The 13,076-nt window shown below is 37.1% G+C and overlaps 1 protein-coding gene across 4 annotated transcripts in view; it reads left to right on the top strand.

The window, feature by feature from the left end:
* LOC128166561 (myocardin-related transcription factor B-like) overlaps positions 1-13,076 on the top strand; it is a 31,670-nt gene that overhangs the window by 10,036 nt on the left and 8,558 nt on the right. For 3 of the 4 annotated variants that reach the window (XM_052831819.1, XM_052831818.1, XM_052831822.1), the window contains 6 exons: positions 4,448-4,486; positions 10,018-10,272; positions 10,394-10,459; positions 10,577-10,632; positions 12,485-12,560; positions 12,791-12,955. In XM_052831819.1, coding sequence (XP_052687779.1) covers positions 10,122-10,272; positions 10,394-10,459; positions 10,577-10,632; positions 12,485-12,560; positions 12,791-12,955 — 514 coding nt within the window. In that variant the 5' untranslated portion in view covers positions 4,448-4,486; positions 10,018-10,121. Of the gene's footprint in view, positions 1-849; positions 2,612-4,447; positions 4,487-10,017; positions 10,273-10,393; positions 10,460-10,576; positions 10,633-12,484; positions 12,561-12,790; positions 12,956-13,076 lie in introns of those variants that run through there. The other variant, XM_052831817.1, reaches the window with a different exon arrangement.

Genomic DNA, 13,076 nt, shown 5'->3' with positions numbered 1-13,076 from the left:
GTGGAAAGAAATGTAACAGAAAAAAGGGAGGCAACTCTTAGAATGATATCCCTTGTTAAATGTCATCTAGTAGCTGCAGTGACCAATAAATGAAATCTGTGGCGCAATGCTAAATTGTGTGAAAAAATGCTATCAATTATGAATCAAGTGCAATGTATCTTCAGATATACTTTCTTTTAGAGAAATAATAATTATGAATTATGAAAGAAAAGATAACATCTATTTGTCAACCATAATTAGCTCCACATTACAAGAAAATTTATTGCTCCACTTAAGGTACTTGTTTAGGATTACAAGTACCAGTACATGTGTATATAAATAAAAATAAATTTAAAAAGTGGAAATACAGTAGGGTCCATAATTTTTTTTCAGAAGAGCAGACTTGGAAAATTTTCTTTAGTTTAGTTTTTAGTTTTTCTGAATCATAAGTATTTATCAGCTTGTTAATTTTGTATTTGGATTTTCATAGTATCTTTTGGACAAAAACATATTTCTTATAGTGTTCAAAATGTGTACATTATTACTTATTAGGTTAGTTACTGACTCACTACGGAAATATATTGGGTTGATCAATCTCATAGATGGCGAGGCGAAGCCGAGCCGTCTATGAGATTGATCAACCCAATATATTTCCGTAGTGAGTCAGTAACTAACCTAATAAGTGTTTTGTTTTCCCGAGGACTATCAAGCGACATATTCATTCACAAATAGCGGTGATCTACGCAAAGCCATGTATACAAGATGCCTTATATCTCGTCCAATTAAACTCATTTAAACTCTTCAAAATTATCAATACCACCTTTCAAATGCGCTTTAAAAATTTTCGCTTCACCCATATTACTTACAATGTTTTGTTGCTATTCAATTTTAAACCTCTGCAGAGATTTGAGCAAATTTAGGCCTAGACGCTGCCATTTTGTTCTGCTCCAGACACAACAATGTGACGTTAATATTCAAAGGGCAACTACTCTAATTTAAAAATAATTTCAAAGGGCCACTACTCTAAATATTTTAATGACTTACTGAACACGATTTCTGTGTTAAATAATATGAAATATCGAGATGAGTAGGTGCGGCGGCGGCCAATGACGGCCATATTGCCTAATATTAATCCTCAAAGAACCTACATAGAGATATATGAGGCAATCACGTGCCATGTTTAATCCAATGAAAATGTGACATTTCAGTCCAAGGGAAAACAATCTTAGATATGATGTCCAAGAGCTGACAAATATTGTTAGAACATGAAGGCTGATACAGTCTGCATTAGTGATATGTTATATTTATTAAATTATTGTGAGCCATGCACAATCAACCTTTATAGTTTCCTCATTTCTCAATTTAAAATTTCATAATCATGGCACATGTTATTTTTTTTGTAAAAAGTGTTTCTGAATAATAACTCCTCAAATCCAACCTTACAGCTTTAGCATCTAGAAAAAATAGTTTGTGATGTAATTAACAGTTCTATTGCATAATTTGAATGGTTAAAGCAATCTTCAAATAAATCAAAATGTTGCTGATAAAAGCGACAGTTGGGTGGTTCTTTTAAAAATCAACTGATAGAATTGCAGATTTCACATATCTTTCTTTATAATATTGAAAAATATGCATAATTTCTTGTTTAAATTTTGGATATGCTCTTGAACAGAAAAAATGCAAGAAATTGTTAACATTAAGTGGATGTCCATTAAATCTGTGTATGTAAATAAGAGACCACATCCTGTTTTGTGGTGAATATGGCAGGATAACGGACTGTTGTACAAACAATTTTTCTGTTTATTACATTACATGAAAACATCCTTGTGGATTATGCGGATACCTAATTATGATCAATTAAATATATCCAGGACAAGCAGTGTCTTCCAGGGGTCTGTGATCTTCAGAAGTAACTGAACTTGGAAATAATTAAATAATTTTTTGGTGGGTTCCTCTGTATAGAGAGGGTAATGGTGCATATGATGCAGAGGTTTGAACACTGACATCTGTGTAATGAATGCCATATGCCGTTCCATTATAACAGTAGGGGTGTTTTAGGAGGATGAGTGCAGAGAACTAGAGGATTCCCTGATCCTATCTTGTCTTTCCTCCCCTCGCGAGCCGGAGTGAGTCAGGTCGGACGGAGAAGCCTGCTCCCTGAAGTAGTGGAGGAAGTTCTTCACTGCTTGTACCAGGCAGCCACTGGGAGAGAGAGGGTACATGCAGCCAAGAGTCCCCCCACAGACGACAGTAACAGACCAGGTGTGGCAAGGGAGGGGCATGTCAAGACTGACCCCCTGGAGTTCAAGTGACCGTAGGGGACTTTGCTAATTGAGTGAAGGAACTGAGACTGCTCTGTGTAGAGAGATGGCAGTGGTGAAACACTGTTAGATAAGAAGAAAGTTTGATATATTATTTTTGTGTGTGTGGTTTCTCTGCACTCAGATTACAGGGATATACTCTGTGATAGTCTTGTCGGAGGCAGTCTTAACAGTCAACATACAGTAGAAATGATGCACTGTCAGTGTTGTTGATTGCAATCAGCTGATTCTGGAAACAGCTGATATTAAGGGTGAACCTTACAGGACTAGCAGGGACATGGCATGCCTGGTACAGAACTCTTCCTCTGTGGGTAAGGTCTTCATCCTACAGCTGTTAACAGGAGTGTACAAACTTTGATGATGCTTGTGGTTAATGTTTAATATTTAGTTCTCTCTTCTTTGATTCATGCACATGCAGTGGATAAGGGTGTGATAATGTGTTCTAAAAAAGTATGATTGATTCATTGAATTTTTACTGATAAATCTACTGGTAGTAAAAATGCTTTCTTTGATAATGTCAAATAGGCATTGATAAATTTTCAATTTCAAATGACAATCAAGAATTTGGGGAATTTAGCTTAAAATAGCCTTGCCCTGGCAGCTAACATCTAATGATTGCATCTAGTTTGCTGCATATCTGTAGACTAAGTAATATATTACTTATCTTAAAATATATTTACCAGTAAAGTTTCTGCTGGGAACCATGGGTTAATGAGATTGTAGGATAAAGGAAGTGTAGCCAGAAAGAAACATCAATTGAATAAACACCCCACCACTACAGTGAAGGCCTAGGGCCCCTCCTAATGGACCACAAGTAAATAGCCATGAATACTAGAGTTTGTTTTGCTATAAACAGGTGTTTGAACACTACTGGTAATGCCCCTGGGTCCAGGCGCTGCTGCACACAGCAGTGGGGGGGGGGGGGTCTGGTCTTTATTTAGTCTGGGATGGAGTGTCATGACCAATTTACAGTCACTGTCTGATTGACCTGCTCTACCGCTCCGAACTCACCCAGAGAGCAGTGTAAAGGACACCCACATACAGATAAATCAGGAAGAAATGTGTAACAATATAACATCTTAAAACATAAGAGCAAGAGAAGAAGATGAACAATATGTTACTCAGTGTTATACAAAAGTTTACAATTTTTATGTTGTAATCTGGAAAACATTCCAGTCATGGTATGTTTTAAGTTGTTTTGAAAGTGCTGTGTAAGAAAATAACCCTGCGACAGATACGCCATTGTAATACATAGATTGTCCCAATCAGCAGGAAGCATTTACTACTGTGGTCTCCTTACCACTACCATTGGTAGGAAGTGATACTGATCTCCCCCTCTCCCCTCAGCTTAAAACCAGCGACAAGTAAATAACTCTAATCCTGCTACAGCTATTTCAGTTCAGGGCTCCTGTTTAATTGCGAAAAAGAGATGATAAATATGGCCTCATTTTAATTGAATATGCTGCAGTTTCTGTAAATAGCTGTGAATGAGCATGGTCGATAGAGGGCCTGTCTACTGCTCTGTGTCTTCTTGACTTCTGGATGTTTTCACCTGTTTGGTAACTCCAGAGAATGGAAGATGAAGTGTCTTCATCAAATCTTCCTTTGAACTTTCATACTGGTAGTATATGTACTTTAATAAAGTGCAAGTATTGAACTACATCAGACAAGTCAGATAATTAACCAAGGTACAAAGGCCTGCTTACACTTAATAAACCAAATTGTGATTAGAAACAAAATAAAAATACCCAATGTTTTGATGTTTTTAGGTCTAAGAGAGGGTGAGTTTACAGTTGGTGAATTAGAATTTGTTTTACGATAAGTAATCTGCTGTCTAGCAGACACCCAGGGAGATTATGGCATTTCCCAATCCTCATGTTTAATATCAAATCTTTACAACCGATAGGCATCCTCTATTTTTGTTTATGCGATATTAATCTGTAAAATACATTAAATCTGAGAAAAAACATGATGTCTTATGAATGTGAACACACACCCTGTAGCCCCACCATTTCAGTTTACTTACAGTCAACATCTTCATGTACAGAACATTTTTTTTTGCATGAGTGTAAGAGATCATACTGTGTCAGTTTTGATAAATCCTATCGTTCCACACAAGCCTAACCTCATGTTATTCTTTGTTACAGAATTATCACATGGGCCAAAGAGAATAAAGAAGAATTGGGGTAAGTTTAGCAGGACCTACCCAGTGTTTGTATTGTAGGGAGAGGCTAGAGTTTGTATTGTAGGGAGAGGCTAGAGTTTGTATTGTAGGGAAAGGCTGGAGTTTGTATTGTAGGGAGAGGCTTGGGTTTGTATTGTAGGGAGAGGCTGGAGTTTGTATTGTAGGGAGAGGCTAGAGTTTGTATTGTAGGGAGAGGCTGGAGTTTGTATTGTAGGGAGAGGCTGGAGTTTGTATTGGAGAGGCTAGAGTTTGTATTGTAGGGAGAGGCTGGAGTTTGTATTGTAGGGAGAGGCTAGAGTTTGTATTGTAGGGAGAGGCTGGAGTTTGTATTGTAGGGAGAGGCTGGAGTTTGTATTGTAGGGAGAGGCTAGAGTTTGTATTGTAGGGAGAGGCTAGAGTTTGTATTGTAGGGAGAGGCTGGAGTTTGTATTATAGGGAGAGGCTAGAATTGGGTAACGTTTATTGCAGCTGTGATTTATAATATAATCAGCCTACGGTACTTTGAAAAAGTAGGTAGACATCTAACCGAGTTATTAATGTAGAAGTCAAAGACAGTATCTTAATTGTGTAGAATGAACAATCAGTTGATGAACCTGGTATTTGTACTTTGCTGTTATCTGTCTGCTGTAGAGAAAAGGCTAGGTCTGATTATGTGTTCAACAATGTGATTTATATTTTAGTAAATGTTTCATGATTAGAGGAATTTTATTAAACTTATAATCATACATGGCTGTTATGTAGTTGTCTTTGCTCATTGTGGTTTCATTTGGATAAGTGATCAGATTTATGGGTTGGCATTGTAAGAAATTAGAATGTTCTAAGATTTTTCTCTTCCTCTTCATTTCTCTGTTGTTTTCTTTGTAGTGTCACGAAATCTAGTGATACACAGGAAATCTAATGAGAGGGCCAATGGTGCCTTACTATTCAGGAGTTTTAACCTGTTTGCCTAAGTTGTGAATGGCTTTGAACACTGAAATTTTGTGCATGCTTTTCAGATTTGATAGATATGTTCTGTCTCGTTGTCTCTGCAGTAAGCGGCAGTAAGCCTGTAGTGGACATTTGGAGGTTGTTTGGAGTGTTTGGCCGAGAGGTTGCCTGTTTATGAATGGAGGCTCTATCATATTGTTTTTACAGTTCTCCAACTGACACAGGTTGAACATTTGGTTTCTCACAAACATGAAGCTTGAGAATGCCAAGATGAAGTGGGCTCAGTGGTAATGCTGTTTATGACTTTTCTCTGAACAATAAAGTTCTTGATAACAGAGCTATCTGAGGTAAAAAGTGCAGCCTGTCTTTAAGAGGTTGTCTGTACCTTTGCTAAAAATTGTTGAAAAAGATATTATTCTTTAAAAAAATGGAGAGAAAAAAAACAAACAAAAAGTGATCTGATCGTAGATTAGAGCAGTGTTAGGTCAGACGTAGAATCTGCCAACACCCCCACACGTTCCTGATTGAGAAGTCTTTGATCCTTGCTGCTGATGTGAAGTGTCTTGATTTGCCATCTTGGAGAATGGTACCGGTAAACCGGCAGTAGGGTATAGTACAAAGCAACATCTGGTGGGGGAGGCCTGCTTGGAAATGGCAGCAATGTTTGTTTTCCACTTGTTTACTCTGGCTCACCACTGGATAATGCTGTCTATTGAATCACTGTCTTCACATTAACATTCTCATCAGCTGTATTAATTAGGTTTGAGCACTTCACAAGGTTTTGTGATGAGTCAAGAGTTAAAATGAAAGGCCATAGATTACATAAAGGTATAAACAGCTAAGCAGCCACAGGTTCCTACTCGGCTCCTTAGGGCTTCTCGTTCATTTTTTTTAATTCATTAAGTTCATCATTAACAAAATTGAAGGCAGTTAAACCCATGTGATTTAGATTTGGTAAATACCGTAGCTTCATGTATCTTTACATTGCCACTTGTCTCAATCTCTCTCTGAGTAAACAACTACAGCAGGCAAGTGGCCTGACATATGAAGTTTAAATTGGCATTTCGTTGGGTATGTTCAGTTTGCTTACTGTTGGCAGCCACTGCATATTATTGACTTATTGTTAAATCTAAGGATAACTTTGATGATATTTGGGATAAATAAATGAATTTTAAAATTTGTCTCCTTAGATTTAGTGGATATCAAATTTCTTAACAATAACAGATGAAGGATATGATTTTGGAGGAACCAGCATTTTACTGACAGAGGTGGGGTGGGGGGGGTTACTGAGCAATCACAGAGATCTTAGAGTACATCACCAGAGTTGTTTGTTTCATGTGCAGTGTCACATGTACTTGTTCTGAAGCACTGGTAGGCACACAGTTGCAATTGCCTTTTCTGCACATTCCAAGACACAACAACATCTTGGGCTACTTGCACTGTGTGGGTTTGGAAGAGCATTTATTTTTCTGTTATCTGTATACAAAAATATTTGTCAAATGGTTATAGGGCCATTGATGTCATGCAGCCCAGGAGGGGGTCCATGGGGGAGAGAATTTATTGGTCTGTCATGATTATGTTCTGGTCTGGATTAAACAATAGAGCACACAGTCACAATCTGTGTACATCTCCAGGGGCTTAATATCAATGAAATTAAAACAGACTCAGATAATACCTGCTAATGGAGAGAAATAAAGCACTACATGTGTTTTATCTTTGCTTTACTGGCAGTGAACAAGATCTGGCCTAGATAACGTGCCTCCCTCTGTTTACAGCAGCTTGTGTTGAGATTCAAATCACTCTAATTACAGAATGCAAGAACAGTTAATTATCTTATCACTTTCCTTAAATACATCTTCAACTATGTTTAGGAACAAATTTTGATACCCTTTGTTAAATTTAGACCAGACGCTTTATAAATACTGCTAGTTTAATTTCAATTACTCGTAAATTAGGTTTACATCAGATGCTGCAGTGAAATAAATTGGTGAAATATTTGAACATTTTGAATGTCATTGATTTAATGTGAATGTTGATATTACCTCAGCCTACAAAAACATGCTACCTAGAGAAGATTATTTACAAAAAAAGAGTCTGTTGTGCAGAAGTCATGATTATGGGATCCTAGAGCATACCTTTGAGGTGAAGTTACTGCACATAAAACACAAGGGTTTATGAATCTGTTTTGTTAAGACGTCACCTCTGTGTCTTTATGTCACGGTTTTTATCACCCAGATCTTTCATCTGGTAACAATGAAGATTTCCCTGTTGACATTGCCAAGAGTGTTCTGTAAATTGCATATTTTCATTAAGCTTGAACTCAGCAAAGAATTTTATGACTGATACTTAGGGTTATGGAGAATGGTAGGATTAACCAAGATGTGATGTAGAATTCGAATTTGTAAACACTTGGTACGATATTACTGGGGGCCCTTTCTTCAGCAGCAGAAACCTACAGGGTTGTCTGTCAGTAGCTGCCCAATCAGACCTAGTCACTGTTGCCCCTCTGTCCATGCATTATTTGTTGGAAGTTGGCAAAATAATTCTTTGTGTTGGCAGAAACCATATCTGCTGATGGATTGATAACTAGCTCCAGAGAAAATTCTGCATGTACAGAGAGCTTCCAATGTTACACAACAGCAATTACCGTCGCTGCTGTCTGATGTCAGGCTCTGATGAGGTGGTCAGAGACCGACCAGAGCTCTGAGGGAGAGGCTTTGGTCCGGGGCCAGGTAGTGCTCAGACCACAGATGTGAATGCAGCTTCTACCTGATCTCATATTTATCAATGATCATCAAGAACAAAATGTTCTGCAGCATAGCATGTAGATCTACAAACTTGCATGTACTATCATTATTTTTTGTGGAGACTTTGAGTATATTTTTATATGAATCTCATTGTCACATCATTATCACTAGCAAACACTTCAAACAAAGATGTTTTCTTCTTTAACACATTACATCACATTTGTGTTGACTTGGAGTGAACTCCACTGCATATATCCTGCACAACATTCTCTGGTCATGTTTTATTGGTTTCTTGTTTACTAAAAATGGTTTTTATTTTCTTATTATAAAAAGATTATGTGTATAAGAATATGTCTGCTCTGATTGAATTTGTTGGGCAAAGATTTGCAAGGTTTGTGGTGTTTGTTATTCTTTTATCACATTAAATTGTCATATGGACTTAGTGCAAGAAATCATTATAAAACAGTTTTAAAGTTTTTATTAACAAAGACAATCATTAATGAAGAAGGAAATAATTTGATAGGATTCATCTTTTGACTGATTGGTAAATATTTCATTTGACATCAGAATGAAATGTTTTCATTCACATTAGAAAATTGAAAAAGGAACCAATGAAAGACCATCATTCAGTTCTTGAACATGAGGGGGAAAAACATGTCTTTTAACAGTGAGTCAGTCATTATCACCTCAGACAGCAACAAAAGCTTATTATCACAGACAGCGGCCATCAGTATGGAGTCTATGGACTGGGGTAATGTTAACACTGTTGTTTTGGAGGAAGTTTTTGTTGTCTTCATTGGCTGTGGCACTGTTGTCACTGAGGTCCAGGGTGTTGTTGTCAGTAATATCTTTAGGGTAAATGGTTATTTATTCAGTTTTATGATCTAGGTCTGGGGTAATGTTGTCAGTGATTTCTTCATAAGTGATGTTGTCAGAGATTCTTAGGGTCTAGGGTTATGTCGTCAAATATATGTACTAGGTCTGGGGGGGAAGTTGTCAATGATATCTATATTGTCAGGGGGATGTTGTCAGTGATATCTATGTCAAGGGTTATGTTGTCAGTGATATCTTTGTAATTCTTGGTGATGTTGTCAGTGATATCATCATAATCTTGGTAGGATTGTCAGTGATATCTACATAATCTTGAGTGAACTTGTCAGTGATATCTTCATGATGTAGGTTAGTGTTGTCAGTGATATCTTCCCAATCTTGTGTAGTGTTGTCAGTGATATCATCATCCTGGATGATGTTATAAGTGATATCTTCATGATATTGGGTGAGGTTGTTAGTGATATTTTCATGATCTTTGTTAGGAGTGATTTTGTCATTATCTTTAGGGTTTATATTGATGTCAGGGATATCTTCAGGACATTGGGTGATGTTGTTAGTCATATCTTTAGTGTCTAGGGTCATGATATCAGTGATATCTTCGGCATCTGGGGGTAATGTTGTCAATATTTTCATAGTACAGTGTTTTGGATAGTTTCAGCATTGAATGCTTATCATCTGATGTGATGTTGTTAGTATTTGTTATGTTGTCAGTGGTACCATCATGGCTATTTTAAGTGAAAAAAAGATTTTCAATTGGAGAATTGGCAAAAGACCGAAATAACCCTTTATTATTGTAATTCTTATGGCACTATTATAGTAATTCTTATGACACTATTGTTATTGCCTCTACCCTGTTTCCTAGAAAATTCTTTTAGTTTTATTCTTAACCAAATTGGATATTTTTATTACCAGTAGTCAAGTCCATGTTTAATATCTTCTTAATTTAATTCTTTACACCTATGAGTACTTATGATCAGACTAGGCAGTTAAATATTAGCAATGTGTTGATTATTGCCCTTGTTTTCAGACACAAGTAGCAGCAGTAGTTGGTCCCCCCTTTACGGGGGAGGCACATCTCTAGACCAAGAGGCCATCCAGTACATCCACAAGTTCTACTGCAAGGACTGCCGAATGGAGGCAGAGAGGGCAGAGAAAGAAAAGGCAGCAGCAACAGGGACTGATGGGAAGGGGGAGGGCGAGACGGAGCAGGTGCCCCCCACTAGTCCCCAGTCTACCCTGGAGGAGATGTCACTACAACAAAGCATGGACAAAAATAAAGAATGTAAGCTGTCTGTGCCAGCCAATAAAAAACCGTCTCAAATCTGTCACCAAAATGTCTGTCTTTGTCAAAGTTCTGTTCTTAATGTCTTTGAACTATGGTTATTGTTTCGTCCTATTTTTAGCACTGAAGAGAAAACTGTTGATGAGGCGATCTGTCAATGAACTGGTAGACCAAGGAATATACCCCCGTAAGTTACAAGGAATTCAGTCTTACTTGAAAATGTAGGAAAGTACTTGATTAAATCACAGATTAATAGCCCCCTAAAGTGATTTGTGTAATTCATCTCTGATTTGACTATTTACAGCTTTGAGTACACCACCAGCATTTGCAGAACAGAGGCGCCACCTAGAGAGAGCAAAGGTCAGTGGTGGTCTAGCTCTCACAAACTGTGTCTTGTTTTAATGTATAATTGTTTCATTGTATAAATGATTTTAAACTCTCTTAAGTTTGAAACAGAAGCCAGCTTGCCTTGGAAACAGATGCATTTATATTTTTTTAAAGTTCTGTTGAATGAAGTGTAAACATTCAAAAGAATTGTAAAAGAGATTTTGAACAATTATTCAACTGAAGATGATACTCATCCTAAACAAAGATGCCTTTCAAAATGATTTATTAAAAAGTTGTTTTGAATCTATCTGCTTTACTGGGTTCTTTGAAATTTTTATGGGGGGAGGGGGAGGTTGGGGGAGAGGGGATGATGCTAATCTGCTATACAATTATAAGACGAGTACATCAAGTGATAATACGAAACAAATGCATCATATTATATCCTCCAAGTTTATGTGAATCTTGACACGACTAGTATCAATATTTTCTTAAACAATAAACCGATCTGCCTGCTCAGCTGATATTTTGGGTTGAGGTTGTTGACCTGTTAAGCTACTTGCTGTGTGAAGCTAGAGGACATTTCCTTTCCACCTTATTCTCACCCGAGAGATGAAGTATTGTGATAAACCTTTCTTCTGCAGACAAGTAAACATCAATGTCTCTGGCTTACCCATCAGACACATGCTGCATTACATCACACAAAAATTCCCCCTGCTTTCTAAATTCTTTTAAATATCTCATAATCTAACAGGTCCTAGCAAGTAATTTTCCAGAAAATGCTATAGCCAGGTCTCTCGCTAGGTAATGGGCTGATGTGCCGAGTCCTTGAGTCATATCAGCAATGCTGTGTGGAATGTTGGCACGTGCCCAGATACATTATCTTGCAAGACAACAGAAAAAAGATGTGTATTCTGTCTAAGCCTCCCACACCATTCCCTGCTCGGTAATCACAGACAGCAGCCGCACTCGAGCACTCTCAGCTCGAGCTGCCGCAAACTCAGTTTTAAACTATTAAAATTGATGAGCATTGAAACGAAGAAATACATCATGCTAATTACCAATCAATGATATACTCAATGGTTACAAAGTTTTTACTTGCAACACTTGCTGCTGATAAAAAAGGGAAGGAAAATAAGCCTTGCTTTACATCAGAATTACCCAGTTTATTCCTGTACACATTTAATTCACTCACAATCATAACATGGCAGCTTGGTTGATGGTAAATAAGTTTGACAGATTGATCTGGCAAAATAGCATCCCTCATTTGTTTAACAATTTTGGCAGATTTGAAGGAGTTTTATTTTGCAAACTGGCAAACACTTGTTAGCACTTGAGAAAACTTTCATTCAGAAGATTTAGGTGCCATAAACTTCAATTTAAGTCTCAGATCACAAGCTGTAGTGAGAGGCAGATATAACAAATGAACTTCGCATCAGCTAATCCTGTCAAAAGAATTAGTGCCCATTTTTTTTTTCTTCAATTCTTCATTATCATTGTGTGGTATGTCAATTTCTCTAAAGTGCTAGAGCATCACTTATGATGCCTGCTACACTGACCTAGTTCTATTATTTAAATTGTTTATTTTAGTTTGTCTGTTTTAATGAAAAAAGGCATCTGCAGATCTTCTTCTCATTTGTACAACTACATGTGTTCTATCTCAGTTGAGATTTGCATGTCCTCCCAATTTATTGTATAACTTCTTTTAGACTTTTTCCTAGAATATCTGAACTAGTTAATGTTGGCTGTGTTGTAGATGTTGAGGTTTATTAACCATTTATTAATGCTACAAATCAAGACAAACCAACCTGAATTTCTGCCCATTAAATTATACTACCACAAAGGATTAAGATTAAAGACTTATTAAATGTTGATCTGTATTTTTCAGACTGGGGACCTACTGAAACATAAAATACAGCATCGTCCAGACAGACAAGTCTTAGTACAGCAACACATCTTAGAAGGTTTGTGCCATCATCATTATACACATGCCTTTGTTTTGATGAGGCTCAATTTACTTGAGATTCATTGTAATCTAATACTTCATCAGGGCATCCAATCCTTTTAACAATGACACCAAAATCTTAGTAATCAGCATTATCATTATGTTATGTAGAGAGAATAAGGAGAAAAATGGTTGCGTTGACTTAATCAGATTGGATATAAATATTGATTACAATTCCTGGTACTGTAGACACAAAGATTGACCCTTCCCTTCATGAGCGACAGCGTAAACTGAAAAGGGCTCGAATTGCAGATGACCTGAATGACAAGCTATCTCACAGACCGGGCCCCCTGGAACTGGTGCAAGGAAATATTCTACAGACAGACAATGAAACCTTCAGAACAGCTCTACAAGGTATATTGATTGATTTCTTATTATTATGATTTTTTATTAAAGTTAAGAACCCGACTGTTTCACTTTTAAACCATTTCTGGGATAATTTCAGTAATGTTAAGGGCATTGACCATTTCATTCT

This window comes from Crassostrea angulata, chromosome 10, assembly GCF_025612915.1.
Source record: "Crassostrea angulata isolate pt1a10 chromosome 10, ASM2561291v2, whole genome shotgun sequence".
Lineage (NCBI taxonomy): Eukaryota > Metazoa > Mollusca > Bivalvia > Ostreida > Ostreidae > Magallana > Magallana angulata.
The sequence above is the reverse complement of the archived record's forward strand: the minus strand, read 5'-3'. Positions and strand labels throughout refer to the sequence as shown.